Source organism: Symphalangus syndactylus, chromosome 13 (genome assembly GCF_028878055.3).
Source record: "Symphalangus syndactylus isolate Jambi chromosome 13, NHGRI_mSymSyn1-v2.1_pri, whole genome shotgun sequence".
Lineage (NCBI taxonomy): Eukaryota > Metazoa > Chordata > Mammalia > Primates > Hylobatidae > Symphalangus > Symphalangus syndactylus.
Window position 1 is genome coordinate 88,812,105 of NC_072435.2, and position 17,769 is coordinate 88,829,873.

The window sequence follows — 17,769 nt, forward strand, 5'->3', positions numbered from 1 at the left end:
CAGTCAAAAGAATGGGACTCATCATGAATTTAATAACTGGGGATATATAACTTCTTCTTAAATACATTTTTATTAAAAGGTATAAAACTTATTTTTATTTTTATTTTTATTTTTCTGAGACAGAGTCTTGCTCTGTCGCCCAGGCTGGAGTGCAGTGGTGCCATCTCGGCTCACTGCAACCTCTGCCTCCCGGGTTCAAGCGATTCTAGTGCCTCAGCCTCCCAAGTAGCTGGGACTACAGGCGCACACCACCATGCCTGGCTGTTTTTTGTATTTTTAGTAGAGACGGGGTTTCACCATGTTGGCCAGGCTGATCTCAAACTCCTGACCTCAAGTGATCCCCCTGCCTTGGGCTCCCAAAGTGCTGGGATTACAGGTGTGAGCCACCACGCCTGGCCAAAACACACATTTTTAAAAAGTATTTTTAAACTATGCAGAAGTATTTAAAATATAAAATAGAAGTGTTCTCTATTTCTATGTTCTCTATAGGGAATTGGGTATAATATGAGGTAGGGCTATTCATAGAGATAGAGGTTTACCTACCTAGATGTTGAACATCTTTTCATGTGCTTATTGGCCATTCATATGCTTGGGTTTTGGTTTTTGTTTGTTTTCAGTTAAGCATCTGTAGAAATATTTTGCCTATTTTTAAAAAAGCAAATTGGTTGTCTTATTAAGGTATAAAACTTACAGACCAAAGTGCTATATGAGCTATATGCTTTGTAAATTTTTTTATCTAAGCTTGCCTTTCACTATGTATATATGTATGTATGTATTTTAATAGATGCTGTCTTAGATGTGGTTTCCTAGGAGACCCTAAATAAGGATTTGTTTTTTTTGTTTTATTTCAATTTTTAGCTTCAGGGGTACACAAGGGTATATTGTGTGATGCTGAGGTTTGGAGTATGATTGAACCCATCACCCAGGCAGTGAGATAGTGCCCAATAGGTAGTTCTTCAGCCTTCTCTCACCTCTTTCCCTCCTGCCTGTTGTCCCCAGTGTTTTTTGTTTCCATCTTTGTGTCCGCGTGTACCCAATGTTTGGCTCCCACTTACACGTGAGAATATGTGGTATTTGGTTTTCTGTTTCTGTGTTAATTCGCTTAGGATAATGGCTTCCAGTTGCATCTGTTCTGCTGCAAAGGACATGATTTTGTTCTTTTTTTATGTCTGTATAGTATTCCATGGTGTGTGTGTACCACATTTTCTTTATCCAGTTCACCATTGACAGGCACCTAGATTGATTCCATGTCTTTGCTGTTGTGAGTAGTGCTACAGTGAACATACAATTACATGTGTCTTTTTGGTGGAACAATTTCTATTCCTTTGGGTATTTACCTAGTAACGGGATTGGTGGGTCGAATGGCGGTTCTGTTTTTAGTTCTTTGAGAAATCTCCAAATTGCTTTCCATAGTGGCTGAACTAATTTACTTTCCCAGCAATAGTATGTAAGCATTTGCTTTTCTTTGTAGCCTTGCCAACATTTATTATTTTTTTCTGTTTTTAATAATAGCCATTCTAACTAGTATCAGCTGGTATCACACCGTGATTTTTATTTGCATTTCTCTGATGATTAGTGATGTTGAGCATTTTTTCATATGTTTGTTGGCTGCTTGTATGTCTTCTTTTGAGAAGTGTCTGTTCATGTTCCCTTGCCCACTTTTTAAAGGAATTACTTGTTTTTGCTTGTTGATTTAAGTTCCTTACAGATTCTGGTTCTAGAAGGGGTTTGGGAAGTCATTAACCTCTTGAGATTATTTGTAAAAATTTTGAATATGTGTTTTTCTGGGCAGTGGATTCAAAACTTTTATCAGAGACTCAAGTCTGAGACCTTCAGAATGCTAAGAACTATCCATTAAAACTGTCATTCAGCATACACTGTTCAACTATATTTACTACTCAAGACTGAAAATGTTTGAGACTCTAATAGCCCTAAACTGAACAAAGTCAAGTTCTAAAATATGCTCAATAAATGTCAAATGGCATTTACAGATATCTTATCATGCATGAATTTTAATGTACACTACAATCACTAGCCAAAAGCAAGCACCTTAATTTTAGGATGACCTTATTCTGTCATCCAGATTGGGAGCCTTGCAGACACTATTAATAATTAATACAAGAGTTAAACTGAGATTGCTCCTGGCAAACCAAGTTATATTGTTACACTTCTTAGATTACACAATGACTCAGTGACATCTGGAACACTGGTCTACAGCTCTTAACCCAGAAAACTTTACCTCCTGGTTCATGCTAAGCTAGGTAATCAAATCTGTTTCCTACTGATGGAAGTGGCTAATTTTTGTTGTCTCCATGGGAAAATATTAAAGTAGTTTCTTAAATAAAGTAGTACTGTTATTCATGCATTTGTAAGATTGTCTTATATTTCAGAAATTTAGAATTATTTTCTCCTTCCTGCCTGCCTGCCTGCCTGCCTCCCTCCCTCCCCCTACCCCCTCTCTTTTACTCTCCTCCTTTCTTTCTTAGAGTCATGGTCTTGCTCTAACACCCAGGATGGAGTGTAATGACACAATCATAGCTCACTGCACCCTCAAACTCCTGGGCTCAAGTGATCCTCCCACCTCAGTCTTCTGAGTAGGTAGGACTACAGGCATGCACCACCAAGCCCAGCTAATTTTTGAAAGTTGTGGGGGCCGGGCACAGTGGCTCATCACTGTAATTGCGGCACTCTGGTAGGCCAAGGTGGGCAGATCAGTTGAGCCCAGGAGTTCGAGACCAGCCTGGGCAACATGGTGAAACCATCTCTCTACAAAAAATTTAAAAAGTAGCCAGACATGGTGGTATGCATCTGTAGTCCCAGCTACTCAGGAGGCTGAGGCAGGAGAACATCTGGAACCTGGGAGGTGGAGGTTGTAATGAGCCAAGATCAGGCCACTGCATTCCAGTCTGGGTGACAGGGCAAGACCCTGTCTCAAAAAAAAAAAAAAAAAAAAGGTATTACGAGAATCAGAATCATTTATCTATTTTAAAATGTGTGAGCACCTACTATGTGTAGATCCTAATGATTCTGTAGTACACAAAACAAGATAAAAATCCCGACTTTCATGGATCTTACATTCCAATACAGGATATAGGAAAATACGATGAATAAGCTGGTCAGGGAAGGCTTCATTGAGTAAAAACCTGAAGGAAGTAAGAGAGTAGCTTTACTGATACTGTGAGAAAGAGTGTTCTATGCAGACGAACAGCAAGTATAAGGCCCTGAGGTAGAAGGAAGGACATGTTCAAAAGCAAAAAAGAGGCCATGTAACCAGAATACATGAACAAGGAAAAGACAGTAGGACATGAGAGCAGAGAGGTAATGCAGGACCAAATCATGTAGGTAGTTGTGGGCCTAGAGTGTTTCTGAGTGAGATAGGAAGCTGTTTGAGGATTTTCAACAGAAAAATTACAAGAACCAAGGGAAGTGTTAACAGTAGGTTACTCTGGCTGCTATGCTACAAACAGACTGCAGCAAAGCAAAGGAAGCAGCTGAGAGACCAGTTAGGAAGTTATTTCAACAAAACAGACAAGAATGATGATTTGGACAAGAATAGCAGCAGAGGGAATGGTGATAGGTGGTCAAATCTGGATACATTTTGGAGATAGAGCTAACAAGATATGCTAATAGACCAGATGTTGGGTATGAGACAGAGAGAGGAGTCAAGAGTGGTACCAAGGTTTTTGGCCCAAGCAGCTAGAAGAATAGAACTGGCATTAACTGAGAGAGCAGGCTGCAGGAGAAGCTGGTTTGTGGAGGACCATCAGAAGCGCAGTTAGACACATACCAAGTTAAGGATACCTACTACACATGTCAAGTAGGCAGTTGGATATGTAAGTCTAGAGGTCAAGGGACAGGTCTTGACCACAGATAGATTTGGAAGTCATCATCACACAGATGGTATTTAATGCCATGGGACTGGATGAGATTCCTGTCCTAGAGAATGGAACAGAAAAGTGGAGAGGTCCAAGGACTGATTCTTGGGGCACTCCAGAATCTACAGACAAGGGAGATGAAAAGGAAGCACCAAGATAAATCAAGATAGTATATTAACTTTAGATATGTAAAAAGAATTTGAACAGTTACTAAGGTCGAATTAATGAGAAAAGTAACAGACACACCATCAGGAACTCTATAGAGATACAAGGGTCCCCAGAGAAACTCTGACCAGCTTGTGTACTGGGAAAATGGGATGGAGCTTCGCGAAGTTCGCGCTGTTTGCAGGGAAAAGGAGCCTGGCCTCTTGTGATCTGGTGTGGTAACCTGGGGATTCAATCTGTGAGATGTGGGCCTGTTAACAGGAACCTCTCTTGCTTTGCTGAGTTTTTTCCTTTTCACCCAATAAACCCTGTCCTTCCTCACCCTTCAAATTGTCTGCAAGCCTAATTTTTTGTGGTTGTGTGTCTTTAGCTGACCTAAGAAAAAAATCCTACAACAATAATACTGCTCAAATGATGTGTTCTAGGAAGATTATATTAGAAGGAATACTTTATGACTTGATTTTTTTTCATGCCAACTAAGGGAGACTAAAGACTCAGCCTCCTAAGTAGCTGGGACTACAGAAGCATACTACCATACCTGGCTGATTTTTTTGTTATTGTTTGTATTTTTTGGAGAGATGGGGTTTGCCATGTGCCCATGCTGGTCTCCAACTGCTCAAGCAATCTGTCCACCTCGGCCTCCCAAAGTGCTGGGATTACAAGCATGTAATCCTGGCCCACAGATTTAATAGTAAACACTTTGGATTTTCAGACATGAGATAATCTAATCAATGATACTTATTAGCCACTGGCCTATTCAGCATTGATTCTTTAGAGTCATACAACTTACACTCCCAGTTCACCCACCTTGGGTGAGGCCAATAATTAGATGCAGGTAGCTTCAAGACTGAATGAAGTGGGGCAACACTTCTGGCTCATTAAGGATCTGCTGACCTTGATTAAGAATCTGATAATGAGGAACATCTTAACCCACCTGTGACCTACCTGGATAAAATGGAACTGGATAAACCCATATAACCTGGTAGCTGAACTCTGGAAATAAAACTTCCAAGAATCACTGGGAAATTTACCAGTGCATCCTAAAAACTTCCATAAAGTACCATTTCAAAGAGGAACTGAACACCTTAAAGAAGCTGTGAAGACAATTAGGTGAGATAGTATTCCATCAGACAATAATTTAGTACCCATACATTGTATTAAGGATACTGTGTTAGAATTATTGTGGAAAATTACAAAACAGATGTTTGGGTTTTGTTTTTGTTCTTGTATTTTTTGACACGGAGTCTTGCTTTGTCACCCAGACTGGAGCGCAGTTGCACAATCTCAGCTAACTGCAGCCACCACCTCCTGAGTTCAAGCAATTCTCCTGCCTCAGCCTCCCAAGTAGCTGGGATTACAGGCGTCCACCACCACACCTGGCTAATTTTTGTATTTTTAGTAAAGACAGGGTTTCGCCATGTTGGCCAGGCTGGTCTTGAACTCCTGACCTCAAGCGATCCACCCACCTCGGGCTCCCAAAGTGCTAAGGTTACAAGCATGAGCCACCACGTCCAGACAACATCCTTAACAAAGAGAAAATAATCCAGAGAAGAAGATTTAACCAAAAAAAGTCACCTAAAAATGTAAATATAACATTAATAGATACCTAATAAACTATAATTATATGCAGTTGTGCTAAGAGGGACAGTAATATTCAAAGTGAATGTAAAAAAGTAAAATGTCATGAAGAAAGTAAGATAAGAGCAAATAGCAGAGGAAGAGTAAAAGTGCTGAAAACTAGAGGATGAAGCATTTTAAATAGCTTGATATTGAAATGAGATGGGGCACTGAGGTCAGATTAGATAAAAAAAAAAAAAAGGCAAGCCCCAACTATATGCTGCCTATAAGAAATCCACTTTAAAAATAAAGACAGCCAGGTTAAAAGTAATACAGAAATGACAAAGGTGACATTACGACCAATCCCAGAGAAATACAACAGATTCTCAGAGACTATTTTTTTTTTTTGGGTTGGCGGCGGGTGGGGATGGAGTTCTGCTCTTGTCCCCCAGGCTGGAGTGCAATGGCACAATCTAGGCTCACTGTAACCTCCGTCTTCCAGGTTCAAGTGATTCCTCAGAGACTATTATTAGGAACACTTCCAAGCACACAAACTAGAAAATCTAGAGGCAATGGACAAATTCCTGAAAATGTACAATGTCCCATGATTGAATCAGGAAGAAACTGAAACCCTGAACAGATGAATAATGAGTTCCAAAACTGAATCAGTAATAAAAAACCAACAACCAAAAAAAGCTCTGGACCAGACAGATTCACAGCTGAATTCTACCAGATGTGCAAAGAGCCAGTACCAATCCTACTGAAACTATTCCCCCAACAACAACAACAAAAAATCGAGGAGGAAGGACTCCTCCCCACCTCATTCTACAAAAACGGCATCATCCTGATACCCAAATCTGACAGAGACATAACAAAAAAACGAAACTATGGGCCAATATCCCTGATAAACATGGACGATAAAATCCTCAACAAAATACGAGCAAACCAAATCTAGCAGCACATCAAAAAATTAATTCACCATGATCAAACAGGCTTTCTGCCTGAGATGCCAGGCTGATTCAACATATGCAAATAAATAAATGTGATTCATCATATAAACAATTAAAAACAAAAAACGTATGATCATTTCAGTAAACACAGAAAAAAACTTTCAATAAAATCTAACATCCCTTCATGATGAAAATCAAACTAGGCATTGAGGAAACATACTCCAAAATAATAAGAGCCATTTATGACAGACCCACAGCCAACATACTGAACAAGCAAAAGCTGAGATCATTTCCTTGAAGAACAGAAACAAGACAAGGATGCCCACTCTCACTGCTTCTATTCAACATAGTACTGGGGAAGTCCTAGCCAGAGCAATCAGGCAAGAAAAAAAAATAAAAGGCGTCCACTCAGGAAAAGAAAAAGTCAAATAATCTCTCTTCACTGGTTCTTGTAATTTTTCTGTTGAAAATCCTCAAATAGCTTCCTATCTCACTCAGAAACACTCTAGGCCTACAACTACCTACGTGATTTGGTCCTGCATTACCTCTCTGCTCTCATGCCCTACTGTCTTTTCCTTTTTCATGTATTTTGGCTACATGGCCTCTTTTCTGCTTTTGAACATGTTCTTCCTTCTACCTCAGGGCCTTTATACTTGCTGTTCGTCTGCATAGAACACTATTTCTCACAGTATCAGTAAAGCTAGCTCTCTTGCTTCCTTCAGGTTTTTACTCAATGAAGCCTTCCCTGACCAGCTTATTCATCGTATTTTCCTATATCCTGTATTGGAATGTAAGATCCATGAAAGTCGGGATTTTTATCTTGTTTTGTGTACTACAGAATCATTAGGATCTACACATAGTAGGTGCTCACACATTTTAAAATAGATAAATGATTCTGATTCTCGTAATACCTTTTTTTTTTTTTTTTTTTTTTTTGAGACAGGGTCTTGCCCTGTCACCCAGACTGGAATGCAGTGGCCTGATCTTGGCTCACTACAACCTCCACCTCCTGGGTTCCAGAGATTCTCCTGCCTCAGCCTCCTGAGTAGCTGGGACTACAGATGCATACCACCATGTCTGGCTACTTTTTAAATTTTTTGTAGAGATGTGGTTTCACCATGTTGCCCAGGCTGGTCTCGAACTCCTGGGCTCAACTGATCTGCCCACCTTGGCCTACCAGAGTGCCGCAATTACAGTGATGAGCCACTGTGCCTGGCCCCCACAACTTTTAAAAATTAGCTGGGCTTGGTGGTGCATGCCTGTAGTCCTACCTACTCAGAAGACTGAGGTGGGAGGATCACTTGAGCCCAGGAGTTTGAGGGTGCAGTGAGCTATGATTGTGTCATTACACTCCATCCTGGGTGTTAGAGCAAGACCATGACTCTTTAAGAAAGAAAGGAGGAGAGAAAAAGAGAGGGAGTGGGGGGTGGGGGAGGGAGGGAGGCAGGCAGACAGGCAGGCAGGAAGGAGAAAATAATTCTAAATTTCTGAAATATAGGACAATCTTACAAATGCATGAATAACAGTACTACTTTATTTAAGAAATTACTTTAATATTTTCCCATGGAGACAACAAAAATTAGCCACTTCCTTCAGTAGGAAACAGATTTGATTACCTAGCTTAGCATGAACCAGGAGGTAAAGTTTTCTGGGTTAAGAGCTGTAGACCAGTGTTCCAGATGTCACTGAGTCATTGTGTAATCTAAGAAGTGTAACAATATAACTTGGTTTGCCAGGAGCAATCTCAATTTAACTCTTGTATTAATTATTAGTAGTGTCTGCAAGGTTCCCAATCTGGATGATAGAATAAGGTCATCCTAAAATTAAGGTGCTTGCTTTTGGGTAGTGATTGTAGTGTACATTAAAATTCATGCATGATAAGATATCTGTAAATGCCATTTGACATTTATTGAGCATATTTTAGAACTTGACTTTGTTCAGTTTAGGGCTATCGGTCTCAAACATTTTCAGTCTTGAGTAGTAAATATAGTTGAACAGTGTATGCTGAATGACACTTTTAATGGACAGTTCTTAGCATTCTGAAGGTCTCAGACTTCATTGAGAGTCTGATAAAAGTTTTGAATCCACTGCCCAGAAAAACACATATTCAAAATTTTTACAAATAATTTCAAGAGGTTAATGACTTCCCAAACTCCTTCTAGAACCGCTATTCTGATGAGCATTCTCCCTGCTTTGAGAGAATGCCTTTCAGAGACACTGTTGTACTGGTGGTATTGATTATCTGGTATGTCAATGGAACCTTTTAGAAAAAAACAGAATTTTCTTTATGCCAACATAAGTACATGTAGAAATGTTTATGCAGATGGTATTTTACTGTGTGTATTTTTTGACAACTTACTGTTCCATGTTAGTATATACAGCTGTACTTCATTCTTTTCAACTTAATTCCTGTATTTTGCAAATTTCGAAAAATAAAATCAGTGTATCAGGAAGTTGCCTATATGAAACCTGAAGCAAAAAAATGCTTTAGATATCTTAATCACAACAACTAAAGATCATAGGGTACATGTCTTACCATTTATAGTATAAAACCAAATTTCCACATTAGCAAAAAATTGAAAACAAAAATTAACTTTTGACCAACTTGCCAAAATCTGACCAGAGGGAAATTTTTGAAGATGACTAATCACAAAAACACATGTACTCTATGCAGAAATGTTTCTTAAATCAGTGAAGAAAATAAGGAAATGCAGAGGAGCAAAAAGAAAAATTCTCCGTGGTGAAATCACCCAAAAACTATCACTGCTAACAATGCATTTCATTTCTCTATATCTATACATAAGTTTTGTTAGTTTGCTTATTTTTACATGGTTATAATCATACTGTATATGTAAATTTTCTCCTGTGTTCTTCCTTAATATTTTAACTACTTTTTCTATATTCCTTTGGGACAGAGTGCTAGAAGAGGAATTACTAGGTCAAGAATTATGAATATTTCTTGATACATCTTATCATACTGCTTTTCAAAAGTATTTTGAAGTAAAAGTTTATACTTTTAACCAGTCGGGTCTCATACTGCTAATTTCACCACACCTGTGCTTGGATTGGGCATTATGATTTTTAACATGTTTGTGATCTCAAAAACAAAAGGTTCCTCACGGTTCTGATTTGCAATCCCTCCAGTTTGCAGGACATTACACATTTTTCCACAGACATATTACTAGTTATGTCTTATTTTATATTAAAACATGATTTTGCATTTATAAAGACCTCCATTTAGAGGAAAATAGCCCCTTGTAAATAAAACTTTAACAGAACACGTTCATGTTCACAATGTGATGTTTCTTTATGTTTTGGAAGCCTAAATCTCACCAGATGTGTTATTTCTTTACTACTAAGACAAAAAACCATTAGTTTTTAATTCAAAGTCAGTCATCTAGGTTACCATGTTGAAATTATCCTCAAGATATGAAAGGAAACTATTTCAAATGCTTAATTTAATTAATAGTCAACAACTTAGCCACGTGTGGTGGTTGGTGTGCCTGTAGTCCCAGCTACTAGGCAGGGTAAGGTAGGAGAAACCCTTGTGCCAGGAGTTTGAGGCTATAGTACACTATTATTGAGCTTTTGAATAACCTCTGCACTTCAGCCTGGGCAATAAAACAAGACCCAGTTTCTAGAAAAAAAAAAATGATTATGTAAAGAAAAGAAAACAAATTTTCACAATGGGAGAATATGGCTTATTATTAAGAAATGCCTGATACGTAGTTTCATTGATTTTTTTTAAAAAAATAGTTCCAATAGCAAAATAATCATAGAAGTTAGATTTTTATCAGGAATAATTTTTATTAAAATCATCTTATTCCAAGTATTTTCTTCTTTTCAAGGTATCACAGATGTCGTAAGAATCTGAATCCTCCAAAAGACAGATGATGCTGAGGTTCCTGGGGGAATCAAAGAGAAATGTGCCTCATTTGCCATTTGAGAAAATGCAGTCTGGTATATTCAGTAATGTATAGTAAAGTAATAATGATAAAATATCTTTTCATATATTAGAATGTGTACTTTTATATAAAGTAATTCCGGATTTTACATTCTCATTTAGAGAAACCTATTTTATTTTTTCTTTTTCGCTTTTAGTCTTTCATTTATGTACAGTTTCCAATTTAGGACTTTTCCATAGTGCCAAATCCATACATATTCAGTAGAACATCAATAAATTACATCAGAAATTCAACACTTTATTATAAAACGGGCTTTGTGTTAGATAATTTTGCTCAACAGTAGGCTACTGTAAGTGTTCTGAGCATATTTAAGACAGGCTAGCATTTTCAATTTACAGTATTTTCAACTGATAGTAGGTTTATTGGTATGTAACCCTACCATAAGTTGAGAAACATCTCTTTTTGTGTGTCTACTGTGATTTAAGTATTTTTAATCATCAACCAAGCATTGTTAGTAGTATATATATGATTAATAAAAACGTGCATGGCTTTCCTGAAGGAGATTTTTTAATTGCCTTTGAGAATAAACTCATAAGGTCTACCAAGAAAATAAATGTTATAATGTTTCAATTGGCTTCTAGGAAATAATTAAATTAGTGATATTTTAATCAGGTTTTACTATCTGCTAGGACCCTTCCATCCATTCTTATTAAATTATCAAAATAATCCTTTGAAGAAGGAGTATAATTATATTTTACGGTGACTCCAACCCTACCCAAACAAGTGGGAGAGCCAGGAGCCAAACTATCAGGCTCCAAAGCTTTTTTTTCAGTGCATCACAATGACAAAGGGGTGGTTTTCTTTCACCCAAGAATGTGCTTTCCTGGAAATTTTTCTAGATAGAATATTATGTAATTTGTTTTGAGGGTTTTTTTTTCCTGGCTGTCTTAAAGATTATGCTAGCTTTAGAACACATGCAAACAGCTGCAGCTCTGTGATTAAAATGTTAAGGTCACTAGACTAGTGTTAGGAGAATGTTAATAGATAATTCTGCTGCCTCTATTAGCTTATATATAATCCTTAATAGCATTGCTTGCTAGTTGAAGTTTCAAGTGGCCAGTGAAGTGTGAGGAATAGTGACTAGGAGAGAGTAAAGGAAATAATAATGGTGACCCTCTGTTACCCAAAGGAAATATTTTTAAGTGGCTTACTTTTTCCATTAATATAAATTTCATTTGGAAAGATTAAAAAAACAAGTTTGATTGAACTTGATAAATCAGAAATATTTACCAGCTTTGTCGATGGTGTATTCTTGAAAAATGTTTGGTTTTCTTTCAGGTTGACTTACATCCAAAATTCTACAAATTTTTAGCTATGTTATAAATGTAGAAAGAAGTGAAAAACAAATCAAAATATAATGACGAAGATTTTCTTCTCTTCCAAGTACAAAGCTCTACTAAATAGGGATTTACCCAAGACGCCCACATCCACATACTTATGTGTCAATGCTTTGGAGAATTAACTTTGACTTTATTCTACTGGAAGTGTAGATTAACACTGTGCTTTCTGGGATTTTGCTTTTCATGGGTTGCTGATTTTTAATTTTGCTAAATAAGCATATATTCCATCACCAGCATCTCCTGCCCTCTGTTCCTCCCCCGCCCCCCAGGGATAAGAATCTGTTATCCACCATCAGTAACATTTTATGAAAGATCTACTTATTTGTCTGTTTTGCAGACATTTTAAAATTCGTAAAGTGGGATGCTTCTTTAATTTAAATACATTTAGCTTCATGAAAAACTCACTACACAGTTCTTGTTCAAGCATTATTGGGAAACCACCAGAGGGCACTCTGACCCAGGGCTTAATTTGAACATCTCACCCAAAAGTGACTTTTAAAAGCACTTAATTAGCAGAGAATTTGGATGTTCATTAGTTGAGAATGACTAGTAGAATAAATGGTAATTGTGAAATTAAGTGCTGGAATATTCTGAGTAGACCAGTAACAAAAACATTTATTTATTTATTTTTTTTAAAGAGAAGGTCTTGCTGTGTCACCCAGGATGGAGTACAGTGGCACAATCACATTGCACTGCAACCTCAATATCCTGGGCTCAAGCAATCCTCCCACCCCAGCCTCCCAAACTGCTGGGACTATACATGTGTGCTACCACGCCTGGCTAATTGTTTTAATTTTTTTATAGAGATGGGGTTTCGCCGTGTTGCCCAGGCTGGTCTTGAACTCCTGGGCTCAAAGCAATCCACCTGCCTTGGCCTCCAAAAGTGTGGAATTACAGGTGTGAGCCACTGTGCCCATCCTTATTTTTTTTTTAAGATAACATTGTTAACATTTTGTATTTCTCTGCGTAAATATATTTCAAAAATAAAAATAGAGCTCATGATGTATGCTGTTTTGTAATGCTTTTTTCACTTAATAGGAATTTTTTCCGTTATCATTAAGTACTCTGATTTAATGGGTGCATATTATTCTATAATCTGGCTTGTCGTAATTTAATTAACTCCCTGCTGTTAGACAAAATCGTTGTTTCTGTTTGTTCCATCTTGTAAATAATGCTGTTTTAACATCCTGGTGGATTATTACCATTTTCTTTTTTTATTATTATTTTTTAAATTTATTTCTTGTTTTTTTTCCTTATAATCTCATCAGAAGCTGGCAAGATCATTGCTATTTTCTTAGATTTGTTTCTGTAAGTGCAATCATTGAATCAGAAGGCATCCATGTTTATGTACATTTTTAAAGTCAGTGGTTTAAACTGTATACTTTTTGGGTTTTGGAGATGGAGGTTTGCTCTGCCCAAGCTGGAATGCAATGGCACGATCTTGGCTCACTGCAACCTCCGCCTCCTGGGTGCAAGCGATTCTTCTGCCTCAGCCTCCTAAGTAGTTGGGCTTACAGGTGTGCACCACCATACTCGGGTAATTTTGCATTTTTAGTAGAGACAGGGTTTCACCATGTTGGTCAGGCTGGTCTCGAACTCCTGACCTCAGGTGATCCACCCACCTTGGCCTCCCAAAGTAGTGGGTGGGATTATAGGTGTGAGCCTCCATGCCTGGCCTAAACTGCATACTCCTAACATCAGTATATGGAAATATTTTCTCTTTACTTCTATTAAAATTTTTAAACATCTTTATCAATTTAGTAGGCAAAGAATGGAAAATGTTTTAATTTGATCAGCCACTTTAAATTTAGTATATGTCTCATTTCAAAGCATATAAAGTATACAAGTTTCAGGTCCTAGCTTAAACCTATAAGAGGCCTTATTATGGGCATATTTCCTTTGCAGCACTTTACCATAATGTGTTTCCTCTACCTTCCCTGCACAACATTGTTTATATGCCCCCTAAAATGTAACTTCTTTAGATTCCATTGTTACATGCAACACTGTATATCTCTCCATAGCACTTAATCAGAGTTTGTAATTAGGCATCTTTTTGTGTGATTATTTGGTAAATGTCCATCTCCCCTACTAGACTATAAGCTCCATGACTTCTAGGGACCCTGTCTAACTAGGTGTATCACTGTTCCTACCGCCTAACATTGCCTAGCACATTCATTGCTTCACAGGCATCTGAATATGGTTTTATAAAATACATTGCTCTAGTGCACGGGATTTTAAGCTAAGGATTTCATGAATGGGATTTGGGGTGGGGGTATCTATGAAATTCCTGAAATTGTGCAGAATTTTGAGAATATGTGTTTTCCTGGGGATAGAGTATGTAGTTTCTCAGCAACTCATTAAAGTCTGTCACATCATGCCCTAATTCTACTTGCCTGTAGCTAAACACCTAATAACATTAGAACTAAAATGATAGTGATATGCAAGATAGCACATGCGGTTTCCACATATTCTAAGAGGCATCTTCAATTAGTTTCCAAAAATTTTTAAGAAAAAAAAAAAGATATTATGTGCCATCATTTTGGATGGTTCTGGGCACTTCAGGTAAACCCTTACTCAAAGAATACTTTTTCAGTTTCAATGTGTATTTTTAAAATTTCCAGAAGATAAGTTGAATATCAGCCCACAAACACTAGTAGTAAGCAAACTATTTTATTTGCTAAAGGCATAAATAAATGTCTCCATTGCTTTCAGGCAAAGGGAATGCTTCTTCAGATTTATTTTTTTTCCCAGAAGTTCAAAATAACTTGCTCATAGTCTTCCCAAAATAATTTTCAAACATTCTAACACCAAAGAAAGATCTTCCCAATTGAGCTCAGCCATCAGCCTCCTACTATTTTTTAATGTGCTGTTTAACCTTCTGAATGTGAGAATATTTTGAATGCACTGGGAAGGAATACTCAGGAACAATATGTAATGTGCTTTCTAGTTTTGCACAAAGGCGTTCATTTTGATTTAGTAACAACCTCATACTTATATAGCATATCCTCCTGCAGAAATGCTTCACAGTCATGACTGCTTGAATTCTTGTCATGTTGCTTGTAAATGAGTTCCTGTTTTTAGATGGAGGAATGGAGGCAAAGTCTCACAATTATATATGAGAATAGCAAGTAGAAACCTTATGATTACTTCTGAGTTTTTTTTTTTTTTTTTGAGATGGAGTTTCACTTTTGTCACCCAGGCTGGAGTGCAGTTCAGTGGCGCGATCTCGGCCCACTGCAACCTCCGCTTCATAGGCTCAAGCGATTCTCCTGCCTCAGCCTCCCGAGTAGCTGGGATTATGAGAGTGCACCAGCATGCCTGGCTAATTTTTTGTATTTTCAGTAGAGATGGGGTTTCACTGTGTTGGCCAGGCTGGTCTTGAACTCCTGACCTCAGGTGATCTGCGCACCTTGGCCCCTCAAAATACTGGGATTATAAGGGTGAGCCACTGTGCCCAGCCTCTTCTGAGTCTTCAGTTCATCAAGAATGTCTCTTTTTTTTGAGACAGAGTCTTGCTCTCGTTGCCTTGGCTGGAGTGCAATGGCACAGTCTCGGCTCACTGCAACCTCCACCTCCCGGGTTCAAGCGATTCTCCTGCCTCAGCCTCCCAAGTAGCTGGGACTACAGGCATGCAACACCGTGTCCGGCTAATTTTTTGTATTTAGTAGAGACAGGGTTTCCATGTTGGTCAGGCTGGTCTTGAACTCTTGATCTCAGGTGAACCACCCGCTTTGGCCTCCTGAAGTGCTGGAATTACAGGCATGAGCCACCATGCCCGGCCAAGAATGTCTCTTCTTTATAATGTCTCTAAGCATGTAATCTTTTCGGCAAATTTTATTAAGCACCTATAGAGTTCAAACTACTGTGGGTTCAAAGATAGCCCTCATTCCTGATTGACAAAGTATCTTGCCCAGACCATCCCTTCTTTCCCCTCTAGTCAAAATTAATCTCTTCTTCACTCATAATGCAAAGTACATTGGATTACTATTATGCCACTTGAAATAATTGTCTTGATGAGTAATATATTTAGTAACATGGTAAATGTGGCAATTTGGATTGATCCCATTGGACTTTTCAATTGCTGTATCCAGGTGTAATTATCATAAGAGTGTAGAAGATAGAATCGTAAAGCTGAAAGACATCTTAAAGATGATTTTTGGGGACTGATATGGAAACAGATCCAAAAAGACTAATTGACTTGCCCAAGATCACAGACTGTGGCAGAACCAACCAATGTCTTTTTTAAACATTAAGGACATCTTATATGTATATTTATGCATATACATACTGATAAAATGTGCCTTTAACAATAGATGTGCCCAGTGATGTACTAATAAAGGTTTAACAACTGGTTCTAACTTGTAATGTTTGCCAGTTTCCATGACTGGATCTTACAAGTTGTTGTGCACTGACTCCATCATTCCACTGGATGTGCCCCTGAAATCATATTTACTACTAAAAGCATTAGATTGTTTCCTTACTTGTTCTAGTTATGCGTTCAGATACTTTACCTTATTTTCTGATTACATTTGCAGGGAGAAATAACTCCTTACTTGTCAGTCTCAGCCTTCACTTTTAGTTTCTTTTTCTTTTCCTTTTTCCAACCCAGTATACCTTAGAAACTTTCAGTTTCTTTTAAGGATTTAATAACTTGCTAATAAGTGTTTAAAATGACTTAATGGGTTGTATCTTTTAAGGGAACTTTGGATGAATCCTTGAATATCAGTTATCTGTTGCTAATTAACAAATCACCCCAAAGCTCATTGGCTTAAAACAACAATCTTTCATTAGTTTGCGTTCTTCTAGGTAATTCTTCTAGTCTGGATCCAGCTCAGCTTATCTTGGCTGGACTTGCCCATGCAGCTGAAGTCACTAGTTGGGTTGTTGAGGCTGGCTGGTCCTAGATGGTGTCACTCATATGTCTGGTATTGAGTGACTGTCAGCTGGGGCATTAGGGGGACTGTGTCTCTCATCATCCTGCAAGCTAGGCCTGGATTATTCGCATGGCTTTAGGGTTTCAAGAGTACAAGATTGGGGCTGGGCATGATGACTCACACCTGTAATCCCAGCACTTTGGGAGGCCAAGGTTGGGGGATTGCTTGAGCCCGGGAGTTCAAGACCAGCCTGGGCAACATAGTGAGAGCCCATCTGTAAAAAACAATTTTTTGAGATGGAGTTTCCGCTCTTGTTGCCCAGGCTGGAATGCAATGGCGCGATCTCAGCTCACCAGAACGTTTGCCTCCTGGGTTCAAGCGATTCTCCTGCCTCAGTCTCCCAAGTAGCTGAGATTATAGGCATGCGCCACCACGCCCAGCTAATTTTGTATTTTTAGTAGAGACGGGGTTTCTCTGTGTTGGTCAGGCTGGTCTCGAATTCCCCACCTCAGGTGATCCGCCTGCCTCAGCCTCCCAAAGGGCTGGGATTACAGGTGTGAGCTACCACGCCTGGTCTTCTACAAAAAAATTTAAAAAAATTAGCTAGGGGTGGGAAGGGTGGGGTGGTGGTGCTGCATGTCTGTAGTCCCAGCTATTTGGGAGGCTGAGATGGGAGGATTGCTTGAGCCCAGGAGATTGAGGCTGTAGTGAGCCATGATTGTGCCACTGCACTCTAGGCTGGGCAACAGAACAAGCACCTGTATCAAAACAAACAAAAAAGTGTAAGATTAGAAGCTTCAAGGCTTCTTGAGGCCTAGTCTCAGAACTGGCACAATATCACTTCATAAGGCTATCTCAGATTCAAGGGAGTGAGAGGAGAGATACTACCTATTAAAAGGAGAAGCAGCAAATACTATGGCCATTCTCTTCACAATAGTTGTCACCAAAACGTAATTGATTTGTTTATGGGTTTACATTGTCATGTCTCCACAGGACAATGCACATGGTATGTTTGTCAGAACCCAGTTGGTTTTGTTTCCCAG

The 17,769-nt window shown here is 38.5% G+C and overlaps 1 protein-coding gene across 7 annotated transcripts in view; it reads left to right on the forward strand.

Annotated features, from left to right (window-relative positions):
- Positions 1-12,854, forward strand: part of MRPL42 (mitochondrial ribosomal protein L42) — a 58,813-nt gene extending 45,959 nt beyond the window's left edge. For 5 of the 7 annotated variants that reach the window (XM_063614292.1, XM_063614290.1, XM_063614291.1 and 2 more), the window contains one exon: positions 10,396-12,854. In XM_063614292.1, the coding sequence (XP_063470362.1) occupies positions 10,396-10,441 (46 nt within the window). In that variant the 3' untranslated portion in view covers positions 10,442-12,854. Of the gene's footprint in view, positions 1-7,269; positions 7,460-10,395 lie in introns of those variants that run through there. The other 2 variants (XM_063614288.1, XM_063614289.1) reach the window with 1 other exon arrangement.
- Positions 12,855-17,769: the final 4,915 nt, after the last annotated feature.